This window comes from Camelina sativa, chromosome 1 (genome assembly GCF_000633955.1).
Source record: "Camelina sativa cultivar DH55 chromosome 1, Cs, whole genome shotgun sequence".
NCBI lineage: Eukaryota > Viridiplantae > Streptophyta > Magnoliopsida > Brassicales > Brassicaceae > Camelina > Camelina sativa.
Window position 1 is genome coordinate 7,409,232 of NC_025685.1, and position 25,044 is coordinate 7,434,275.

Here is a 25,044-nt window from a genome sequence, read left to right on the forward strand (position 1 = left end):
AAAAAAAAAAAAAAAAAAAAAAAAAAAAAAAAAAAAAAAAAAATCTCAATTTTACAAAAAGATACATACTTGCTCAAGAGTGTAATGAGGCTTTCTCTTCTTCTTCCTAGCTTCTGTTAGCTCCTGCAATCCAAATCAAAAAAACACATTCAATAAGAATCAGAAACCATATTCTAATTCCAACTTGGCTTAAATCAGAAACCATATTCCATATCCAAAAAAAAAAAAAAATGTTTTTTACCTTAGCTTGTACACGAAGCTCCTTCTTCGATAGCTTAACGTTCTGATGCTCCTTGTCACCAGAAGATTTAGGTTTACCAAAATTAGGTTTAACATTTTGGTCTCCAGACACCAGCTTTGGCTTCTTCGATTTCTGAGACACGAATTTGTCAGAGCTTTCGGTATCCTTCCTCTTGGTCGATTTCTGCGTTTTCAGACCTTTGGAAGACATCGTTGATAATAAAAATAAAAGCTTGAGTTGAAACTGTAATGGTGGTGTCTGTGTGTAAGAAGAGAGATAGAGAAAGGGGTCCGAAAGGGTTTTACAATTTCTAGGGTTTTTGAGTGAGAACAAGATAGAGACGGCGATACACACAAGACAAAAGTACCAAAATAAGGCTCCCGCTTCTTTAAAATTACTGCTTTGCCATTAACCGGTCCGGTCCGGTCCGATTCTGCATCAAAATCAATTAGCATCTCGGTTTATTGCCAAATCTTTTAGGGGGTGTTATTCAACCTTGGATTTTAACGGAGTTGGGTGTATTTCAAAATTCAGCGTTATTTAATTAGGTATTTTTAAAAGTATAATAAAATCTGCTGTTATTGGATTTAACATTTGTTAGATAATTTTAAATCACTTATAAAATCGTTGTTATTCTATTTCCAATGGATTTTGTTTCACTTTAGATTTTAACGTATTTTACATCCAAAACATAAACAAACACAATCCTAACAACTTTTAAGTATTTCATCTCTCTTTTCATAATTATTTCTCCCAATAAAATCAATTCGTTGTTGTCGACGATCATCGTCATCGTTATCGTTGTCGTTATCATCGTCGTCGTCATCATCCTCATCATCATCGTCCTCGTCATCGTCGTTGTCGTCATCATTATTACGCGAAATTTGACTCTCAAATTTTCTTCATGTTTACCTCTTTCTTGTTTCATAAGTTATTTGAGAGTTTTGTTCTGCATAAGTAGTTATACCCGCTGGAAAATAAAATTAATGTTTTATCAACATTGCTGATAAGAACAACATGGCCAAAGGAAAGGCGTACAGCAAGCTATCAATATTCACTGAGAACTTTGTGAAGGACCACCTGTTACCGAAAATGTTTGTGGACTACAGGAAAGGCGTACAACAAGCTATATCAAGTAACCCCCATAAACTATATAGATTTGATCATAGATGCTAATGCAGATGCTTATATATTTTAATTCGATATAAGAATTGAGTTGTTATTAGTTTCTCCTAAATTTAGTCTGATCATGGGACAGAAACTTATGGATTGTGTAGTATCCTCTCAAAAGATCCAGAGAGGAAGGACAATCAAGCCTACTCAAAGAGCTCAAGAAATGCAATGGACTAAGGTAGATGGACTTAACGTAATTTAACAGTTGCATTACCAACTAAAGGTAATGTAACGTAATTAAACAGTTCCATTAGTTTAATTAGTTGGTTTTAATTCACAACATAATTTATGGATAAGTTATATTTTTTTTTATTTACTTTCAAAAATAAAATAAAAAGTCCACTAGTAAATAAATGACTTTCAAAACCATGAGTAAAGCTTTTCAAATCCACTAATGACATCCAAATCCACGTTTAAAGCGTTTATAAAACCATTTGACTCTAAAATCCACTAATATTTTAAATCTATTAAAAACCTTTGTTGAATAACACCCCCTTAGTTTCTGCCAGATTTTGACCATACGATGTTGATTTAAAGAGAGTAACGGTGCCATGGTTATTACTTCTTTCTTTTCACCTAATTGCTAATGAGAGCTTCCACAGTAAAAATTCCAAGAAGCATTCGGCTGTCGTTTCAAAGAAATGTTGGAAAAGCCAAGGAGAGAGTTATCACATACATATACTGATATACAGTACTACTTTCATTCACTATATCCTTTGGAAATGCAAGGATGATGAATATAGCAGGTTTTGAGAAGCCAGCTAATTAAGTGATAATAATAATAATAATAAATTGATGATGACAAAAATAAAACATAGATAAGGCTTTGTAAATTTTAATGGACTAAGTAATCAATCTGGTTGCCTCTTTGGTGCAGCTTAGTTGATTTGGACTGAGCTTGGAACATAAGTAGAGCACATAACTGGGGAACCAGATTTAAATGTAGATTCTCCAAGATCTACTTTTTTCAAGTATCCATCCTTTCCAGTGATATAAGCTGCGTAGCGGAAGTGGTCGTGATCAGGTTCATCCATGTCTCTACCAAAAACCACCGCGACTCTCTTCTCCTCGTCAACAAAGAAACTTCCATGTTCAAATGGGTATTGGTAACTAGTAAGTGGATTAATATTCACCGTTAAGAACAAGTTGCTCCACCACCACACCTTGCCAGGGTCAATCTCGTCCGTAATCCATATCTCCATATGTAATGAACCACGCCGTTGAAATAACACTGCAAGTTGCTCATCTCTGACACTAGATATACTCACGGTATCTTCAGCAACAGGGTGAATAGGCAAACCCAGATGCGGTCCAAATCTCTCCGTTGTAAAATCAAAACAAAGTAAAAAACAAGAACCTCCTAGATTTTTACTTTGAACAAACCAGTAAGCATTCCCCTTGAGAGACACGCCACGTTGATGAAAAGGTAGATTCCAGCGAGGTGTGTCCTGAACATCCTCCCATGAGTTAGAGTCAAGATTGTAGATTTGAAACTGACCAAATAGATTCCTTTCATGACTCATGTCGTGAACATCCAAATACCTCAAAATCTTGTGAATTCGATGCGATTTGCTCTTTACAATCTCGTATCCGAGAGCATAGTTGTCCTTTCTGCCGTCAGAGTTTCTAGGTTCAATCCACTTTGCTTGTCCACAACAAGGGTTCCAAACCACAAGCCTCGGATTACATTCTTTGGTGATGCACAACAACAAACCACTACAGTGGAAGACTAGATATATCGACTCCATCTACATCGTTTAGGCTAATCAGTTTACCTTCTCGCTTTATAGATGTGTCAACATTTTCGTCATTGTGAATTCCACGGAGATCAAAGCTCATTAGATAAACCTTAAAATCCATTATTATGATCGCCAGAGACTCATGCTTTGTTGCTGCCTTTGCTTTAACGACATCATGTATCTTTCTAAAGCTCAATCGTTTGGATAAAGTGTTCCAGTTTTTGCAAGTAGACTGCACTGCCTTACGAGATGTCAACGGAACTCTCAAGATCACATCCTCTACCAAATCCTGTGTAAGATCGGACATCGCCGCCATTGTTGAATCTGTCGTTGCCAAGTTAGGTTAAGCTTCGAAAACTCTTCTCCTCTTCAAGAAGACAATAGAAGAAGACATCAAGACATAGAAAGCTGCTGGACCTATTAGTGGGCTTCAGAATCCTACGGGGCTTTTTAGCATCATCGTATACAAATTTAGGTTTAAAACAAAATAATGGTGTAGTGCCACATAATTTATCTATGTTTACAAGTGAACGTAACTGCCTATTCGTTCTCCTATACACAAAGTGATGTCAGTCAATGATACTGAGAGAGGAGTCATATTAATTATAGTAAGCAAGCCTCTGCTTTCAAGCTCGTGTGCTGCAAAAACAGATGGTACCAAGTCACGTGAAACAGAGAGCAATTGCATCGTGCATATATAACAATACTCCTTTCTTTTCAGCTAGCTAGCCAAATGCTTAAAGAGAGCTTCCAAGTATAAAGTCCAAAGAAGGATATTGGAATAAAAGTTGGAACTTGGAATAGCCAATTGAGAAATCAGATAATTAACTGCTTATTTATAATAATTGTTGACTTTATAATTAATCATTAATGATTGAAGATGACAAATATAAAACTGTAAAGTTACATAGGGATTAAACTTCGTAAATGGACTAACTTAATCAACATGATTGCCTCGTGGTGTAGCCTGCTTGATTTGCACTGAGCTTGGAACATAAGGGCACACAATTACTGGGCAATCATAGTTGTATATATATTCTCCAAGATCCACTTTCTTAAAATATCCATCCTCTCTGATGATATAAGCTACGCAGTGCATCTCTAAGTCTCTATCAAAAACTACAACGACTTTTTCCCCTCTGTCAACAAAAAAACTCCCATGTTCAAACGGGAAAGTAAGACGTGTTTTCAGGTTCACAGCTACGAACAACTTGCTCCACGACGCCGCTTCGGGCTCAATCTTATTACTAATCCATATCTCCATCTCTAATGTATCGGATCGCTGACATAACACTGCAAGCTGTTCTTCTCTTACACTAGATAGAGACACACTATCGTCTTGGCGATAGTCAAACGGTAAATCTAGTGGCGGTCCAAATCTCTCCGTTGTGAAATCAAAACAGAGTAAAAAGAAATGTGGGCTGTCTCTTACTCTTACTCGTCCTTCCACTCTTAGTCTGTACATGTTTTGGAAATGTAACTTACATCTGTCTATTGCTCGTCCTCCGAATCTTCGTCCTTCGCCGAATGGTTTCATTCGAGATAAAGAGCAAGATGGCCTTTGCATAAACCAGTTAGTACTCCTTTTAACAAGCCAGTAAGTATTTCCGTTGAGAGACACGTCACGTGTATAAAACCGCAAGTCCCTATCGGGAGTGAGGTAAATATTAATATCCTTCCATGAATCAGGGTTAAAATTGTAGATTTGATACTTAAGACGTCGTTCCTCCATGAGTCCGAAATTATCTTGAAAAATCGAGGTCATTTCCATAGATCTCAAGATTTTGTGGCAACGATGGGACTTCATCTTCTTCTTCTCGTATCCCAGAGCGTACGAGTCCATGTAGCATTCGTGATCAATGAGTTCGATCCACCTTGTTTGCCCACGATAAGGGTTCAAAACCATAAGCCTCGAATTTTTTTTTCTGGTGGTGCATAACAACAAGCCACTGCAGTGAGAGACGCTATATATATATATCATTAACTCCATCTCCATCGTTTAGGCTAATGAATTTAGCTTTTTGATTTATAAATGTTTTAACGTCGTCATCATTGTCAAGTCCACGGAGATTGAAACTCATTAGATCAACACTAGCATTGATCCTCATGATTGCCATAAAATCTCTCTTCTTAGTTGCTGCTCTTGATTTACGGATGTGCTTCTTTGTAAAGCTCCGACGATGTGTGAACAAACCATTCCAGTTTTTGCAAGTAGTTCGCACTGCTCTAAGAGATCTTAACGGAACTCTAGAGAGCACTTCCTCTACCAAATCTAGTGGAAGATCGGACAGCGCCGTTGTTGAATCCTTCATATCCAAGTTAGGTCAAAGCTTCGAATGCTATCGTATCTTCCGGCTACAAAACTTAGAGAATACGTCTGGCTGCATTCGAAGTCTTGAAGGCATAGAAACCTAATGGGTCAATAGTGGATTTCAGAATCTTAGTGGGCTTTTTAATCTACAGTGATGGACTTCGTCGACATCAACAGCAACAACATTGATCGTGATGTGGATGGACGAGAGAGTTTTGTCTAACTAGTTTAAAGTCTGTCTTACATTACATAATCGGGAATTGTTCAGCTTGATAATATAAGCAAACGCATTTCTAAGAACATCACCCGTACCTCAAGTAGCAAAATCAGCTTGATTAGCTTATAGTTATAGAGATAGCTAGTAACGGAAACCCAACAATCATCAGTTTTTTTTTTTCAATTTTTTCTTAAACTTGATCCAAGTAAGTAGTTCTTAAACTTAGAGACGTAAATCCTATGATTACACACGAGACAATTATTTCAACACACCGTCACTTGCAGGAAAAAGGCTTCTCTGGTTATTTTGATTGATATAATATGGTTTCTTTAACGAAAACTAAGCATTTTCCGTGATGAAAAAAATTCTGACCTTGACATGCTTGCCTAGTAAACTTAATAGATAACGATCGTTAGCGAAAATATGTTCACACTTCACACCATGTGGTTCATTAGAGAGATTCAAATTACTAGTTTTTTGTTTATATACTATATGCATACAAAATGGTTACAATCACTCTTTATTTTATTTTTTGTTTTGGTTATCATCAGAATATTTACCCTAGGCCCAATAATAAAACATTAATCATTTATGTTTAAAACATTAATCATATTATCTTTTGGCCCAATAATATTTTATATATTAGAATTTAAATTTCCAAAAACGTGTGCAAAACATATTTGTAAACGTGCAGAACTCAATAAGTTGTAGACCAATAGTATTTTACATATTAGAATTTAAATTTGTAAAAACGCGCTAAACTCAATAACTAACTTGTGAACCCGAATTTGAAAAAACGCGCTAAACTCATTAACTTGTCGACCAATAGTATTTTACATCGTAGGATTTGAATTCTTGAAAAACGCGGGGAACTCATTAACTTGTTGACTAACGGTGTTCTTTTAGGATTTGAATTCCCGAAAAACGCGCGAAACATATTTCTTTAAATTTTGTTTAGTTATTTAATTTTGTTAGATATTTTCATTTATTTAGATTTTTGTCAATAAAAATAAAAGATTTGTTTAATTATGTTTTGAACATTGATCATAAGAAACTTTGATCATTTTGTTTTCTCAAAAAATATGTTTGAAATATGAAGAAAACAAGTTTATGTTTTTTTTTGCTATTGCTTAGATTATTTAATCAAACAAAGAGAGTAAAGTTATTGGCTGGATTTGGTCGCGGCCATTATAGCAGTCGCTCTCAACTCGTTAGATGATGATATATCTATTCCTATTGTCTCACGATATATATAATGAACTCACACGCTTGGAGAGATGAATCACAACAAATATATCGAGACCACGTCATTCCCCCTAAAAAGGCAACAACATGTGGCGGACGCCAGTATCACCTCTGCTCAATTCAGTTCAATTCCATTTCTCGAATCCGCGTGACGTGATCCCTCCCCCCAAAAGAAGGGTTTATATTCTAGTGCTTCGCATCCCACCGTTATATTCCGGTGAAACGCATCGGAAGCCAAACACGTGTTCAAGACAAGTCACATTCGCACAATACCACGTATGAGATCCGGTGGGCTCAACCGTATGAGATAGAAGCCATAAGCAAAGGGGATCAGACCAAACAGCCTAAGCTAACGAGGTTATCAACTTATCAGTGATAAGGGGGATAGCTTATCAAACTACAGTCTGTGTGACAAAACGCATCGAAGAAAGTGGAGAACAAGTCGTACTTTTTTCTTTTTCTTTTTTATTTTTATTTATTTTATTTTTTCTTTTGTGAGTAATATAAATTTGAGATTACTACCTCTCTCTCTGGGGTCAGCTTTTCTTCATTTTTCTTTTTTTTGGTTGGCTTTGCGACGCGAGGAGATGGAGAACTAGAGAAAACCCTAGAAAACCATTTCCCCAACTCGATTTCACAAAAGTTTGACCCTTTACCCATCTTTCAAGAAAAAGCTCACCAGATCGCTTGATTTCTTCTTCTGTGAGTTTGAGAAAAAATGTCGTCTTTGAGCAGAGAGTTGGTTTTCTTAATCCTTCAGTTCTTGGATGAGGAGAAGTTTAAGGAATCTGTTCACAAGTAAGTCTTTCTTGGTTGCTTGTCCACGGCTTCTTTGGTTTCTCTGCCGTAATTTTGATGTTTGGATAAATTTTGGGAATTTGGGTTTGATTTGTGTTTGTGGTGTGGTTGTGTTGTGTAGGTTAGAGCAAGAATCTGGATTCTTCTTTAATATTAAGTACTTTGAAGAGAAAGCTCTTGCTGGAGAGTGGGATGAGGTTGAGAAGTATCTCTCTGGCTTCACTAAGGTCGATGATAATCGTTACTCTATGAAAATCTTCTTTGAGATTAGGAAGCAAAAGTATCTCGAAGCTCTAGATCGGTAATGATTTTCTCTTGTTGTTTGGTCGGATATTTAGACAGACTTGTGTTTCTTGGTTTTGATGCATTTTGTGTGTGTGTGTGTGTGTGGGTTTGTTTTACAGGAATGACAGGGCAAAAGCTGTTGAGATATTGGCTAAAGACTTGAAAGTTTTCGCCACATTTAACGAGGAGCTTTACAAGGAGATTACTCAGCTTCTTACTCTGGACAATTTTAGGTTATTTTTTTGCTTTTGCTTTTGCCTTTGATGTAATTGGATTTTGAAAAGGCTGTCACTTTAGTGTTGACAAGTGTGTTGTTGTTGTGTTTTCTTAGGGAAAATGAACAGTTGTCGAAGTATGGTGATACAAAGTCGGCGAGGACTATAATGTACACTGAGTTGAAGAAGTTGATTGAAGCAAATCCTCTGTTTAGGGAGAAGCTAGCCTTCCCCACTTTCAAAGCTTCTCGCCTGAGAACTTTGATCAATCAAAGGTGAACTATGAGTTGTAATTTTTATTTTTTTTTGATAGAGATGAGTTAAGTGTGTTGACATGTGTGTTTTTGGGAATTGCAGCTTGAACTGGCAGCACCAGCTATGCAAAAATCCAAGGCCTAATCCTGACATCAAAACATTGTTCTTGGATCACTCTTGCTCACCAGCAAATGGTGCTCGTGCACTCACTCCTGTGAATCTTCCAGTTGCTGCTGTTGCAAGGCCTTCAAACTTTGTTCCTCTTGGAGTGCATGGTGGAGTAGGATCACTTACCCACCTTCCACCTTTTTTTTGTTTTAACTTAATGTTTTGATTCTGAGTGTTGACGAAACCATCGTATCTGTGCAGCCTTTCCAACCTAATCCTGCTCCAGCTCCTAATGCCAATGCTTTAGCTGGATGGATGGCAAACCCTAATCCTTCTTCATCAGTACCATCTGGTGTTGTGGCTGCATCCCCATTTCCTATGCAGCCAAGTCAAGGTATATTTAATGTTTCTTGTGTTTTGGATATTATTAGAGTTGTTAGGAAATAAAATCTAAGACCTGAATTCTGTTTCTGTATTTGCTCACAACAGTTAATGTGCTGAAACACACTCGGGGACCGTCAAACTCTCTAGGACTGATGGATTATCAAAATCCTGATCACGAACAACTCATGAAACGCTTGCGGTCTGCACAAACCTCCAATGAGGTACTTATTTTGTGGTCTGCATGAAACGCTTGAAACGCTTGCGGTCTGCATGAAACGCTTGCGGTCTGCACAAACCTTGTTTTTGAAATGCTTAATGAGCAAAAAATCTCTTGTTGCTTTGGAGTAATGTTGAGTATGACTCTACTTTTCAAACACAGGTTACATACCCTGCTCACTCTCATCCTGCTGTGTCACTTGATGACCTCCCTAGAAATGTCGTGAGTACAATCCGCCAAGGGGCGGTGGTGATAAGCATGGATTTCCACCCTTCTCATCACACTCTACTCGCTGGTTAGTCTTTTGTTAACATGAAAAGCTTAGTAAAGTTGAGCTTATTATTTGGATCTTGTTATATAACTTGTCTATTGCTNTACTTTTCAAATCACAGGTTACGTATCCTGCTCACTCTCATCCCGCTGTGTCACTTGATGACCTCCCTAGAAATGTCGTGAGTACAATCCGCCAAGGGGCGGTGGTGATAAGCATGGATTTTCACCCTTCCCATCACACTTTACTCGCTGGTTAGTCCTTTGCTACCATGAAAAAGCTTAGTAGAGAATAGCTTATTTATTTGGATCTCGTTATAACTTGTCTATTGCTTGTAGTTGGTTGTTCAAGCGGCGAAGTCACCTTGTGGGAAGTTGGATCCAGAGAGAAGGTTGTCACCGAGCCTTTTAAGATATGGAATATGGCAGCTTGTTCTGGGATCTTTCAGGTTTTTCTTTCTTCTTCCATCGTTTTTATTTTAAATTCCTAGAAACATACTTTAACACTAACCTAATCCAGCTTTTAAGTGATGATTTTTGTTAATATGGTGATTGCATTTTCTTTCCCAGGGTTCTATTGTTAAAGACCCATCGATATCTGTCACTCGTGTAGCATGGAGCCCAGATGGAAATTTGATTGGTATGGTAAATGGAGATTGTTCTCCCCAAAACCGTTTCAAAGATATAGATGTAGTTTCAAGTAGACACGAAGTTTGAACTTGGGTATTGTTTTCTGTGTACAGGGGTTTCGTTTACTAAACATTTGTACCATGTGTATGCCTACCAAGGCTCGGACCTGCGTCAACACCTCGAGGCATGTTTAAATCTTTTCTTGTGTACTTTGTTTATTTTCTTTGTTTCATTTGTGCTAAACTTTCCATCAATCATTTGTTTCTTTGTATTAGATTGATGCTCATGTAGGCTGTGTGAATGACTTGGCGTTCGCCTACCCAAACAAACAAATGTGTGTTGTGACTTGTGGGGATGACAAATTGATCAAGGTGGGTTAGGATTGTCACTTTGAATTTTGGTTTTTATTATTATTTTCATATCTAATTATGAGATTCCTTAGGTGTGGGATTTGAGTGGGAAGAAGCTTTACACTTTTGAAGGCCATGAGGCACCGGTTTATTCCATTTGCCCTCATCAGAAGGAAAACATTCAGGTAAAGGCATCTCTTGTTTTAAAAGACCTGAAGCTTTCACTTTCGTCTTTTTTTTTGTGTGTAATATATTCTTCTTTTTTTTACTATGCAGTTTATATTCTCAACTGCTCTTGATGGTAAGATCAAGGCTTGGCTCTATGATAATGTTGGTTCTCGGGTTGATTACGACGCACCAGGACAGTGGTGTACAACGATGCTATACAGTGCTGATGGAAGCAGGTATATCATTCTTATTTGAAGAGCTAGAGTTGAATATTATGTCTCTGTCATAAATTCAAAATCTCCTGAACAGTTTATATAAGCTCAAATTAAGTAAACAACTGCTGTGTTTTTAGATTATTTTCTTGTGGGACGAGTAAAGATGGAGACTCTTTCCTTGTTGAGTGGAATGAGAGCGAAGGTGCCCTAAAGAGGACTTATGTAGGCTTTAGGAAGAAATCAGCTGGAGTTGTTCAGTTTGATACAACCCGTAACCGTTTCTTGGCTGTTGGTGAAGAAAATCAAGTAAAATTCTGGGACATGGACAATACAAATCTGTTGACAACTGTTGAGGCTGAAGGAGGACTTCCGGTATGAAATTCTTGCCCAAAATATTCGTCTTGGATACTTGTATATATATAGTCCTATCGTATTCTTGAGCCTGTTGCTTTACTAATGGTACGTATTGCTTATATCAGAGTCTACCCCGATTGAGATTCAACAAGGAAGGGAATCTTCTTGCAGTTACCACCGCAGATAATGGATTCAAGATCCTTGCAAATACTGATGGTCTTAGAACCTTAAGAGCATTTGAAGCTCGGTCTTTTGAAGCATCTAAAGCATCCATTGATATGAAGGTTGGAATAATTCGTTTTCATGTTATACTTGTAATCTTTTTATTACCTATGCCTTTCGTCCAGTTTTAACTCGAGGGTCAATGCTGGTGATTCAGGTATCCACTTCCGCAATGGCTCCAAGCATCAGCCCAGCTATTGGTAAAATTGAACACATGGACGCAGACTCTCCTGCAAGGCCAACCCCAATTCCTGTATGTATAAGAATTTAGTAGATTTTTTTTGCTATATATTCTCATATTTCAATCAAGAATCCTTAATCTATGGACTCATTCCCTGACTAAACTGATTTAAATGGGAAGATTAGAATTGTGGCCTAAGTTCAAACGATTGTGGTTCTGTTTTTTGAGTAATTCATAATATGTACACTTTGCTTGTCATCCAACTTTGGTGTTATTATGTATGTAGAATGGAATTGAAGCAATGTCAAGAAGTATGGAAAAACCAAGAATCTTGGAGTCTGTTGATAAGTCTAAACCGTTGGAGCTCACGGAAATTGTCGATCCGACTCAGTGCAGACAAGTGACAATGCCAGATAGCAAGGATTCTGTTAGCAAGGTTTGTTGTCGTCTCAGCTTGAAATTTTCCATCAAAAGTTCTGTTCATTAGTAAATATCTTGGAATAATTTTTTGCTGCTATATCAANGCAGACTCTCCTGCAAGGCCAACCCCAATTCCTGTATGTATAAGAATTTAGTAGATTTTTTTTGCTATATATTCTCATATTTCAATCAAGAATCCTTAATCTATGGACTCATTCCCTGACTAAACTGAATTAAATGGGAAGATTAGAATTGTGGCCTAAGTTCAAACGATTGTGGTTCTGTTTTTTGAGTAATTCATAATATGTACACTTTGCTTGTCATCCAACTTTGGTGTTATTATGTATGTAGAATGGAATTGAAGCAATGTCAAGAAGTATGGAAAAGCCAAGAATCTTGGAGTCTGTTGATAAGTCTAAACCGTTGGAGCTCACGGAAATTGTCGATCCGACTCAGTGCAGACAAGTGACAATGCCAGATAGCAAGGATTCTGTTAGCAAGGTTTGTTGTCGTCTCAGCTTGAAATTTTCCATCAAAAGTTCTGTTCATTAATAAATATCTTGGAATAATTTTTTGCTGCTATAAAAATTCTAAAGGTTGCTCGGCTTCTCTATACAAATTCTGGCGTTGGCGTTTTGGCGCTCGGATCAAATGGAGTGCAAAGAATATGGAAATGGAGCCGCAATGAGCAAAATCCAACTGGGAAGGTGATCCACTTTTAAATTCTACACCTCATGTTGTTTGCCGATATATGAGAGTTGTTGAGTCACTTATTTGAAGCTCTCTTGCGTAAGTGTCTGAAAGTGTGTCTCTTTATTTTGAAGGCAACTGCTAGTGTAACTCCACAGCATTGGCAGCCTAGCAGCGGTCTCCTAATGACAAATGATGTTCCAGAGAATCCTGAAGGAACTGTTCCGTGTATAGCTCTTTCTAAGAATGACTCGTACGTCATGTCAGCTTGTGGTGGAAAGGTTTCGCTATTCAATATGATGACTTTCAAAGTAAGAGTCTTTATCAGACTTTTGTTTTGTTTCTGGACAACATATCTGTAAATATGCGAGCTAAGTGGCATGTTTCACATGGTTCACAGGTAATGACGACTTTCATGTCACCGCCACCTGCTTCAACGTTCTTGGCTTTTCATCCTCAAGATAATAACATTATCGCAATCGGGATGGAGGACTCAAGTATACATATCTACAACGTCAGGGTAGATGAGGTATCATACGTGGTTTACTAAACTTGTGTTGTAATTGCCGACTCACCTTGTAAATGAATCTGTAATGTAATATCTTTCATAATCTATAGGTGAAAACAAAGTTGAAAGGTCACCAGAAGCATATTACCGGTCTAGCTTTCTCTAAGGCGCTCAACATTCTCGTCTCTTCTGGTGCAGATGCTCAGGTAACGCAAATTTTTGTTTCTAAAATGCTTTTGAAAGCTGTTGTGCTCATCTTGTCTTGTAACCTCACAAATTCCTTCTTACAGCTCTTCTTCTGGACCGCTGATTCGTGGGAAAAGAAAAAATCTTCAGCGATCCAGCTACCTCCTGGAAAAGCACCAGTAGGCGACACACGAGTCCAGTTTCACAATGACCAAATTCATTTATTGGTTTCCCATGAGACACAGCTTGCCATCTATGATGGGTCAAAGATGGAGTGTATTCATAAGGTAAACCAGAAAATCGTTTGTTTTTACCGCCACATCTATTCTTTTCTTAGAACAAAACTGAGTCTGACATTCCTTGTCATATTTGTGCAGTGGGTGCCACAAGAAGCTCTCTCTTCACCCATAACCTCTGCTTCTTACTCATGCAACAGCCAGCTGGTTTATGCGTCATTTGCTGATGGAAACATTGCAGTGTTTGATGCTGAAACATTGAGACTCAGATGTCGCATTGCTCCATCAGCTTACATGCCTCAACCAACACCGAACAGGTACCCGTGTTTTACAAAACCTTCATATAAAGCTCCTATAGTTCTGACCGTTTTGATTTGGTGAACTTATTGTGCTTTCTTTTGCTTCTGTGATAGTGCACCGATCATACCCCAAGTGATCACAGCTCATCCCCAAGAAGCGAATCAATTTGCTGTTGGACTCTCTGATGGTTCGGTCAAAGTGATTGAGCCATCAGAACTTTCAAGGAGATGGGGTGTTGGCATCGTGGCTGGTTTAGATAAAGCAGGGACCGAAAATGGACGACCTTCTAGTTCGTCGGCGGCTAACAACTCAAGTTCAGATCAGATTCAAAGGTAAAAATAGTGGTGTCAGTTAAGTAAGTTAGTTGACATATATCTTTTTAAAAAGATTTGGATTGTAAAGTTGTGATAGCTTGTGCCGTTTTTGTAAATCAGATTCATAAATTTAATCAGGCGGTATTAGAACAAGTTTTAAAAGGCTATAATCTTGATTGTAGTAGCTTTTGATGTATGGATTTGTCAGATATCTGAGAATTTCAATTTTTATTTATTATTAGTCTGAGTGCCCAGTTTCTTCCCGAAGGTAATTATAGATTTTAATTTTTGTTATTAGTATTTTGAGTTTTGGCAAGACATAAAATCATAACCTTATTATTAAAAAAAATAAATCGAAATGAGTTTTGAGTTTTTAACTTATATTCACTTATTTTTCACAATTCTTCTGGTTATGCCTTTTCTTCTTTACATAAGGGAGGTCGACCAAATTTTTGAGTAATACTTAAGAACTTTTCTTTCTTACTGATTGAGGATTCCTAATGTGATGAAAGCTATAATCTGGTAGAATAAGTTTTGAGTTTTTATCTTATAATCTGATAAAGAGAAAGGAGTGAGACGTACAGTAGTTTATAATTTTATGGTTTTTAAAATATAACAAGGTCAAAATCTGATGGGATTAACATAATCTTGGAAAGATACATGCTCATGAAGAAGCCATTAGTTTCCTCTTTTTCTTCTGGTCCCTTCGCTGATCACGCCGACCTGAAAAATGCACAACACAGCAACATCATAAGCATCTGTTGAAGTTTCAACTGAGTACATTACTGGGCACAACTAAGCTCACACACATCAGTGAAAGTAAGTTAATATTTACTTAGATCAGATTTATAATAAGGTAATCATGAGATTTTAGTTTTTTTTACTAAGTATTTTGAGTTTTGACAAGACATAAAATAACCTTATTCTAAAAAAAAAATGAAATGAAATGAGTTATATTCAGGAAAAAAGATGGTTAGATACATATAATATACTTGAAAACATGGTCACACATACCAAGTATACTATTGTATCTTCAACTACACGAATTATATGTATTACATGGCCAAATGCATGAACGATATGACGTTATGTGGTCAATACCATAGACAAACAATCCGGTACACCGGTTGACTGACTCCGGCGAAGACCGATGTTGACTCCGACATTGACCAAAAAAAATGTATATAAACATCAAAAAAAAAAAATAAAATCTATTAAAAATCAAAAATAATAAATGTTATATATAAACATTTTTGGTTTTTCATGATTAAGAAACATATTCAATTCAATATCTAAATATTTTTATATATCTCTAATGTATTCATTCTTATAATTTAGTTAGTTTTTATTTTTAAAGCTAAATTAATGATTAAATAAAAACCATTAATAATTATTTTCAAGATATCTATATATATCTATATATATAAATCTTTGATAATCAGATTATTCAAATACTACAGATCAATAAAATCAAATTCAAATACTTTCATTAGAAAAATAATATACAAAAGATTGAATATATGACTATTTACTCTAAAGTTTGCATGGTAAATGTTGTATAAAATTTTAGATACTGTTACTATAAAATTTTAGATACTTTAATGTTGTCAAAATGATTTTAGCAAAACAAAATATTTGATTTTAGGGTATGTTTGCAAAAGGGTATAGAATAAGAGTATTTTGCAAATACCTTTATATTACATTTTGAAAATAATTATCAATGATTTTAATTTAACTATTAGTTTAGCTTTAAAAATAAAAAATTAACTAATTATAAGAATGAATACATTTGAGATATATAAAAATATTAGGATATTGAATTGAATATGTTTTTAATTATGAAAAACCATTAATTATTTAATATAATTTTTTTTTAAAGAAAAAAAAATAGAATACATTTTTTTAGTCAACGCTAGAGTCAACATCGGTCTTTGCCGGAGTTAGTCAACCAGTGTACCGGATTGTATGTCTATGGTGTTGACCACATAACGTCATATAGTTCATGCATGTAACCATGTAATACATATACTTTATATAGTTGAGAATACAATAATATATTTGGTATATGTGACCATTTTTCTCTTACACTTCATGTAGATGTAACTAGCTATATTTTTTCCTTATATTCATATATTTTTCACAAATTCTTCTGGTTATGCATTTTCTTCTTTACATAAAAGAGGGGTCTCGACCACAATTTGGAGTAATACTTAACAACTTTTCTTTCTTACAGATTGAGGATAATGTGATGAAAGCTATAATCTGGTAGAAATGAGTTTTGAGTTTTTAACTTGTATAATCTGATAAAGAGAAAAGAGTGAGACGTACACTAGTTTATAATTTTATGGTTTTAACTTATAATAAGGTCAAAATCTGATTGGATCAAGAAGAAGCCATTAGTTTTCTCTTTTTCTTCTGGTCCCTTCGCTGATCACGCCGACCTGAAAAATGCACAACACAACAAGATCATAAGCATCTGTTTAAGTTTCAACTGAGTCCATTACTGGGCACAATTAAGCTCACACACATCAGTGAAAGTAAGTTAAATATTAAATAGAGCAATTTATAAAATATATATACCTATCTTCTCGTCCTTTCTTTTCTTCCTCAAGCTCGCTATATCTCGCCTCTTCTCTGCACTCTGACCTTTCATGTTCAGCATCTGAACAAAGCAACAACATCATTCATCACGTATGGTGGTCATGCAATGTAAACTGGGAACATCAATTATTAGATATGGTCATGCGAACTAAAGTACCTCGTTACCACCAGCACGAAGGGCTTCAAGAGGTTCGATGCAGTTCTGGTTAATGACAACAAGCTTTCTTTTCTTTTTACCTCCACCACTTTGCATTTGTGATTGTTTTTGTTTGGTTATCTCTGCAAACTGATGCTGCATAAGAGTCGACACTCCAGCCTGGGACATATAAAAAAAAAATACTGATAAGTGTCTTGTGCAGCAGCACCTTCTGTTCTGAAGAGAGCTAGAAAGCTTTTTTATTTCCAAATGTGGGACATAGAGGCTGTGGCACAAAAAGATAAAGAGTAATATAATTTACCCCTGCAAAGTAACGGCCTGAAAATTTCTTAGGCTGCATCGGACGTGATAATAGCGAGCTAAGTTCCTGCAGGTTTAACCAGACGTCAAAGATTTAATTTGTTATACGATTTTCTAAAGGGAAACTAATATTTCATGATTCAGAATAACTTTTCTTTTGAGTGACAAACCTCTTGCAGCTTATTAAGTTGTGCGGAGGTAGCTTTTCTCTGCCTGACATTGTCCACTCTTTCCTCTTCACTTTCTTCATCGTCCAATTCAAGTTCCATGGATTCAGCATGTTTTTCAAGCCAGGTCCGGTCTGCTTTCTCCTGGATAACAGACACCATAAACAAATTAATAACAAAAATGAAAGTTAAGTACGCTATAAGAGTCAAAAAGCATCCCGCTTCTGGCAGTGAGTGTGAAGCTAATACGAAGACCACCAACAAAATATTTCACATAGGCCAGGGTTAATATATTTCCAAACATGGTAATAGAAACTTTGGACTTCCTGCATTTATTTCCAAATTTTAACACACTGGTGCTATTACACAAAACCATAGAATACAAGTACATTCAGTATAATGATGGAATATACCCGAGAGCCTTTCCGTTCAATCTGGTCTATCTGACGTGCCAGAGATAATCGCTTCCTCACAGCTGGCATATAAGAGCTATCCAAAGGGAACATCTTTGCGCTTTCCTGTAAGCACAAACAAAGGAACCTTCAGCATGTAAGTAGCCAAACGGAAGTAAAAATATCTACTTTAGCATTACCCAACTCAGTGTTTTTCTTTATGAAAAACTAACTTCTGAGGATATCTAAACTTTGTTTTGGGAGTGTGAATATATACCTTAGAGAATGACTTGCATAACGTGTAAAACTTTGACATATCAGTTGGCGCAATCAAAGCTATACTGCATCCATCTTCGAATGCTCTAGCAGTCCTCCCACTTCTATGTACATATACCTATATGTATAAAAAGATATGTATAAAAAGGCTCAGATCTTGTAGAAATGTTATCAATCAAAAACATTAGAGCCGGTCTTAGCTTACTTCTGCAGAATGTGGAAGTTGGTAGTGAATGACAGTTCGGACATTCTTAATATCAATTCCCCTTGCTGCAACATCTGTTGCTATGAGTATTCCATTGTCGCTTGCACGGAAACGGTCAACTGCCTGTGACATATAAAAGAGTGTCGAAAGGAAAAGATGCTAAGTAACAATATTAAATACGTGTGTACCTCAGAATATAACAAAATGATTTGATTATTATAGCAAAAGATTCATGCGGACAAATAATTAAGTAATAGAAAGTTGTACCTTCAACCGAGCTCGCTGCTTCATATCTGAGTAGAGTTTGCAAACATCGAGTCCAAGAATCTTTAAAAGTGCACAGATATGCCGCAAAGCTGCCACTGATGTACAGAAAACAATTGTCCGCCCTTGTCCATGGACACTCAAAATATAATACAAGTAAGCATCTTTTTCCTCCTCTTCACACCTGTAGTTTATTATAAGATATTAATACTAAGAATACTGAAATAGACCAAAAGAGTAAGTTCCATCAAAGATTTCTGGATATTTTGCACGCAAATAATGAGTCGAAACATGGTGTCCTCCGAGCAATAAAGCTTAATTTTTACCCAGTCAAATTGAAAGCTCTGGAGGGATATAAGTCAGATAGTGCTTACTTAATAAAAGATTCTTCAATCTTTGGAGCCAAAATAGATGCCGTTGTCAGGTCAATGATTGCAACACTATCTCTCATTCCAGCTCGTTGAGATAAAACCTCAATAGAATTCACTTCGCCAGATGATGACTGCTTTGACTTCGAGGAGCCACGCTTTAGCTTTTTACGGAAATCCGAAGACAGCGCTATGGTAGCTGAGAAAACAAAAGTTTGTCTTTTCTTCTTTGGGGCGTTGGAAACTGTGTCACTACTCTGCACAGTTTGCATTTTCCCTTCATTTGGTCTATCTGTCCCTGGAAGCAAGTCGATTATAGACTGCAGCTCCCTGAAATGACCACTTTCAACCATGCGATCAGCCTCGTCCAACACAAAGAACGACAAGGAATGCAGCTGCCAAAGAGATCAGAAAAAGACAGAACCATTACACAATAGACAAATAATAGTAGCAACATTTTACACATGCCTTAATTAGCAGACATACTCATTCTTAAGAAAACATACTAGATTACAATCTGAATTCTGCTCNAGTAAGCATCTTTTTCCTCCTCTTCACACCTGTAGTTTATTATAAGATACTAAGAATACTGAAATAGACCAAAAGAGTAAGTTCCATCAAAGATTTCTGTATATTTTGCACGCAAAGAATGAGTCGAAACATGGTGTCCTCCAAGCAATAAAGCTTAATTTTTACCCAGTCAAAATGAAAGCTCTGGAGGGATAAAAGTCAAATAGTGCTTACTTAATAAAAGATTCTTCAATCTTTGGAGCCAAAATAGATGCAGTTGTCAGGTCAATGATTGCAACACTATCTCTCATTCCAGCTCGTTCAGATAAAACCTCAATAGAATTCACTTCACCAGATGATGACTGCTTTGACTTCGAGGAGCCACGCTTTAGCTTTTTACGGAAATCCGAAGACAGCGCTATGGTAGCTGAGAAAACAAAAGTTTGTCTTTTCTTCTTTGGGGCGTTGGAAACTGTGTCACTACTCTGCACAGTTTGCATTTTCCCTTCATTTGGTCTATCTGTCCCTGGAAGCAAGTCGATTATAGACTGCAGCTCCCTGAAATGACCACTTTCAACCATGCGATCAGCCTCGTCCAACACAAAGAACGACAAGGAATGCAGCTGCCAAAGAGATCAGAAAAAGACAGAACCATTACACATTGTCTACGAATAGCTAAATAATATTAGCAACATTTTACACATGCCTTAATTAGCAGACATCCACATTCTCAAGAAAACATATTAGATTACAAACTGATTTCTGCATCTAAGCACAAATTCAATAATTACACCAGAATCTGATAATGTAAAAGCAAGATACCAAACTAAAAAGAAGCACAGGATTCTGTAAGTCTCCAATTATGCATTACATACCTCTACAAGATGCTTTTCTCCAGCGGACATAAGTTCCCATAACCTTCCTGGAGTTCCAACTACTATTTCTGGTCTCCCATTCAAAAGTCTTTCCTGTTTCGCTGATGACATCCCACCAACAATAGAAACGATACTGACGCTGAGATCCTTGGCAGCAATCTTAAGATGATCCGTCACCTGGTATACGGGAAAAGTAGGAAATGTATTTCAGAACTTCCGTATGACCCCAACCAAAAGTGAACAAAGAAGCATGTCATGTCAGAAGGAAAAAAAAATAAGAAAGCAATGTGATGATAGTAAAGGACACCTGAAGAGCAAGTTCCCTAGTTGGAGTGATGATTAGAGCTCGTAAATAGCCATCTGCAGCATATTTTTTTGCTTCTTCTCCTTTTAATGCATACAATTTACCAACCTTTTCCCGCTCGTCTAAGAGGCGTTGCAGTATGGGCAACCCAAAAGCAAGAGTCTTTCCAGATCCTGTCTCAGCAGCGCCAATTACATCCTGTGGTCCAAATATGAACCATACATCAATAAAATATATTTTTCGGGNCAGTTTGCATTTTCCCTTCATTTGGTCTATCTGTCCCTGGAAGCAAGTCGATTATAGACTGCAGCTCCCTGAAATGACCACTTTCAACCATGCGATCAGCCTCGTCCAACACAAAGAACGACAAGGAATGCAGCTGCCAAAGAGATCAGAAAAAGACAGAACCATTACACATTGTCTACGAATAGCTAAATAATAGTAGCAACAATTTACACATGCCTTAATTAGCAGACATACTCATTCTCAAGAAAACATATAAGATTACAATCTGATTTCTGCACCTTAGCACAAATACAATAATTACACCAGAATCTGATAATGTAAAAGCAAGATACCAAACTAAAAAGAAGCACAGGATTCTGCAAGTCTCCAATTATGCATTACGTACCTCTACAAGATGCTTTTCTCCAGCGGACATAAGTTCCCATAACCTTCCTGGAGTTCCAACTACTATTTCTGGTCTCCCATTCAAAAGTCTTTCCTGTTTCGCTGATGACATCCCACCAACAATAGAAACGATACTGACGCTGAGATCCTTGGCAGCAATCTTAAGATGATCCGTCACCTGGTATACGGGAAAAGCAGGAATTGTATTTCAGAACTTCCGTATGACCCTCAACCAAAAGTGAACAAAGAAGCATGTCATGTCAGAAGGAAAAAAATAAGAAAGCAATGTGATGATAGTAAAGGATACCTGAAGAGCAAGTTCCCTAGTTGGAGTGATGATTAGAGCTCGTAAATAGCCATCTGCAGCATATTTTTTTGCTTCTTCTCCTTTTAATGCATACAATTTACCAACCTTTTCCCGCTCGTCTAAGAGGCGTTGCAGTATGGGCAACCCAAAAGCAAGAGTCTTTCCAGATCCTGTCTCAGCAGCGCCAATTACATCCTGTGGTCCAAATATGAACCATACATCAATAAAATATATTTTTCGGGAATTAATAGAAAGTAAAAGCTGGTCATCTTACCTTTCCCTGATATGCTGCAACGGGAAAACAAGCCTTCTGGATTTTTGTCGGCTTGTTGAATCCGAGGTGGTATATTGACTTCATGAGTAGTGGATGTAGTCTCATCTCACTCCATGCACTAAATTCCGGACGAATCTCGTCTTCCTCAACTTGCTCCTCTACTTTGTTCTCCTCATCGCAGCTAACTGCTACAAACGATAATCTACCGTTATGACTTAAGTTGAGGGTAATATGGTGACATAATAACAAACCTCAAAGATAGGCATAAAGTAGTGCTTGAGGTAATAAGAGATAGTTGAAAATATTCAATAATTTTCCAACTCACGTGAAAATGGTCGAACAGAAGAAATTCAAATTGAGAAACTTGAAAAGATGAACCGAAAAAAAAATTCTTTCAGCTGGGCTAAAATGAAGCTACCCTTGTCAAATCTATCGATACCAGTAAAGGACCATCAACAGACTTAAGTATTCATTGCCAAATCTAAATCTCCCTAAGAAAAATTGTCATATACCGACTACCTAGTAATGATTTACCTATTTTGCACCAAAAGGTAAAAAAGGAACAAAAGAGCATATGAAATACTAACCAGCAGAAGAAGATTCATTATACTTTTCGGCCTCCTTAATCTTCTTCTGCTTCTTCTTCTTCTTATGCTCCTTCTTCTCCTTATTCTTCTTAGCTTTCATCTCTTTTATCTTAAGACTCTCCAAGTTATCCTCATCATCATCCTCATCTTCCCTTCCTTCTCCATCTCCGTCTTCTTCTTCAATTATCTCATCCACATCCTCATTGTCACCATCATCGTTCTCTCCATTTTGTTTCTTCGACTTCAACTCTCTCTCTGTTACATCACTCTCAATCGCAGGAAGATCTAAATTGTAATCAGCTTCATCAATCTCCTCAAGTGAAAGGAAACCTACCCAAACAAAGTATATAAAGTTTCAGACTTTTCACTGAACTAACAAGGCGAAGCAATGACATGAATTTGAGTTTTCTAATAAAAACATTACAAAATTACAATTTTTTTTGTTTACCTCCGTCGAGCTGGCCTGAACCTGCAAATAGAGTTGAGAAGGTTTCGCCTTCGTCGTCTTCTCCGATAGGTATAGAAGAGCTCCAGGGAAGTGAATCAATACGTTCGAAATCCTCCTCACGCTTTCTCTTATGAGTTCTCTTGCTCTTCTTCTTCGCCATCGAGGAAGATTCATTGCCGCCTGCAACCATGTTAGCTGTTGATTTGAGCTCGAATGATCACAAAATGTTTAAAGGGAAGCGCTTTGGGAATCTTTGTCCCCCCAACCCCAAGTAGAGGAGTCGTCGTTGGCAGAGAGATGAAGTATCTCCACAAAAAAAAAGCTAAAAACTTTCATAAACCCTAAATCGGAACAAGACGATGTGATGTAATTAAACCGGTTTCGGTTTAACTTGAATTAATATAAACCGAGTAATTTGCCTTGTACCAACCCGAGTCGCTTCGAACCAAAAATGGAGGATTAGGATTTATGGGCTTTTCTCATAAAGCCCATTATTAGCTTTTTATCTGCAAAAACCCAATCTATTTAATTTTTGATACTTTCTTGAATTTAATTTTAAAATCTTTGTTTTGGAGCACAAACTTTTTTTGTTTTTATAGTACGTAGTTTTAGAATTTACTTTTTGGGCTGCATAATGATACAAATGAGTAATTTTATTTAATAAAAACGATATTATTGCACGCTTTTAGCTGTCATTATTGCTAAAGTGACGAGTGAATAGCCCATTAGCATGCAATTGGAGCATTGATTAGTAGTGATTAGTGCTAATTAAAAAAGTTGTTGAACTCATTTGACTCTAGCTAGTTTTAAACTTTTAATACATTCTCTAGAGAAACACAGTAATTATATCATGGATGCTGACCGTAATTTATGGCTCGTACGTTAAACAACAACAACAACAAAAGGAATCATGTTATTCTTCTCTCGCATGGCTTGAAACAAATGTGTATCAACATGAATGAGTGTTTGATATGCACTAAGTGCAATTATATATAGTATAAAGTGTATTTGCGATAGTATGATCACGAAGAATAAAAACAAAAAGTCGTGTTGAGAGAAAGAAAAAAAAAAGAACGTAAGTGTCAAAAAGTGTGAAAGCGAAGGAGTGGAGTGGGGTCTCTTCACCGCAACCACAAAAGGGATCCGAAGAAAATTCTTCCTAACAGAACAGAATCCAATTTTTCAACATGTCCAATTTATTTACGTGTTCTCTCTCACTCTCTACCCAACTTCTTCGAATACTTCAATGAGTTCTTTTTTTTTTTTTTCTTATTTTGGTAAGTCTGTTTTTTTGTGTGTTAGAATATCGTAGTCATACCTAATCTATGCAGTTTGTTTTGAACTAGATTGGTTGACCAAAATATTACAATATATTATGAAAATTTAGTTTTTGGTTTGTCAAATCATTGATCATTGATAAACAAACCAATACTAGAATCTTTCCATTGCAATTCCAAGTTATTAAGATGCTCAAACACACATAATTTTCTACATATATATCCCGTAGATTAGTTTGAAAATTCTTATTAGAGTGTACGTAGTCGGGGACACACAGGTCATGGAATTTATTATACGAGTACACATTATCGCTATGAAATTTAGACAGCTAAGGTTACGTCCAAGAAGGCCAAAAAAAAAGGATGAAAATTTTGATAAGATCGGGGAAAGAAAATGAAAATGCAATAGAAATGCATAATGAGCTAGTAGTAATATTTCAAATAATAGAGTTTTGGAACTTATTGATCACGGGAGATCACCTGGCATAATTATAGTGGCCACACGACTTAAAATTAAAAAGATAATCATTTTGTTTCTTAGAGACATAAGAGATGTATATGAGTATATGACCCGCCTCGTTGGTTTCATAAGATTCCAACAAATATGAAAGAGACCTCGTAACTAATCACATATTTGATAACCTATACTATTGAGCTTAAACTTTTAGATCTATGTGCTTGAATGAATATATAAATCACACTACATAACGTTAACGTCATAACCAATTTTAATTTTTTTTTCACACATTAAAGTTTTTCTATACGTTTAATCATTACCTAAGACAGCTCACAGTTTTTTATAAAAAAAAAAAAATCAATCAAACTATAATGAATTGAAAACAAGCTACAAATTCACGAAAAAAATACAAA

At 36.5% G+C, this 25,044-nt stretch overlaps 5 protein-coding genes across 6 annotated transcripts in view; 1 reads left to right on the forward strand and 4 right to left on the reverse strand.

The window, feature by feature from the left end:
• LOC104781653 (pumilio homolog 24-like) overlaps window positions 1–563 on the reverse strand; it is a 5,095-nt gene extending 4,532 nt beyond the window's left edge. Inside the window, exons 1-2 of the mRNA XM_010506376.2 lie at window positions 242–563; window positions 70–123 (exon numbers count right to left, since the gene is read on the reverse strand). Of these exons, the coding sequence (XP_010504678.1) occupies window positions 70–123; window positions 242–451 (264 nt within the window). The 5' untranslated portion in view covers window positions 452–563. The remainder of the gene's footprint in view (window positions 1–69; window positions 124–241) is intronic.
• Window positions 2,293–3,469, reverse strand: LOC104705134 (F-box/kelch-repeat protein At3g16740-like). Its single transcript, XM_010421120.1, has 2 exons — window positions 3,190–3,469; window positions 2,293–3,104 (listed from the first exon to the last, which is right to left on the reverse strand). The coding sequence occupies exons 1-2, from the start codon at window positions 3,467–3,469 to the stop codon at window positions 2,293–2,295; spliced, it is 1,092 nt and encodes a 363-aa protein (XP_010419422.1).
• Window positions 4,091–4,996, reverse strand: LOC104705145 (F-box/kelch-repeat protein At3g16740-like). The gene has a single exon (XM_010421127.1). The coding sequence runs from the start codon at window positions 4,994–4,996 to the stop codon at window positions 4,091–4,093; it is 906 nt and encodes a 301-aa protein (XP_010419429.1).
• LOC104781668 (topless-related protein 2) lies at window positions 7,457–14,479 on the forward strand. The gene is made up of 25 exons (XM_010506395.2): window positions 7,457–7,724; window positions 7,846–8,025; window positions 8,129–8,242; window positions 8,341–8,499; window positions 8,582–8,759; window positions 8,849–8,981; window positions 9,077–9,192; window positions 9,351–9,483; window positions 9,798–9,907; window positions 10,029–10,098; window positions 10,202–10,272; window positions 10,364–10,459; window positions 10,531–10,623; window positions 10,715–10,842; window positions 10,959–11,193; window positions 11,301–11,459; window positions 11,555–11,650; window positions 11,865–12,014; window positions 12,595–12,705; window positions 12,823–12,999; window positions 13,089–13,217; window positions 13,307–13,402; window positions 13,487–13,669; window positions 13,760–13,935; window positions 14,032–14,479. The coding sequence occupies exons 1-25, from the start codon at window positions 7,645–7,647 to the stop codon at window positions 14,252–14,254; spliced, it is 3,396 nt and encodes a 1,131-aa protein (XP_010504697.1). The 5' UTR covers window positions 7,457–7,644; the 3' UTR covers window positions 14,255–14,479.
• LOC104781679 (DEAD-box ATP-dependent RNA helicase 13) lies at window positions 16,437–23,218 on the reverse strand. Of its 2 annotated transcripts, none has more exons than XM_010506405.2 (15): window positions 22,898–23,218; window positions 22,450–22,779; window positions 21,863–22,047; window positions 21,589–21,783; window positions 21,283–21,459; window positions 19,707–20,095; window positions 18,598–18,778; window positions 18,331–18,453; window positions 18,127–18,243; window positions 17,871–17,975; window positions 17,461–17,601; window positions 17,292–17,357; window positions 16,991–17,149; window positions 16,813–16,894; window positions 16,437–16,673 (listed from the first exon to the last, which is right to left on the reverse strand). In XM_010506405.2, exons 1-15 carry the CDS (start codon window positions 23,085–23,087, stop codon window positions 16,615–16,617), a joined length of 2,499 nt encoding a protein of 832 aa, XP_010504707.1. In that variant the 5' UTR covers window positions 23,088–23,218; the 3' UTR covers window positions 16,437–16,614. The 2 variants fall into 2 exon arrangements, with proteins under 2 accessions (XP_010504707.1, XP_019102266.1); XM_019246721.1 differs by having other exon boundaries at window positions 21,863–22,050.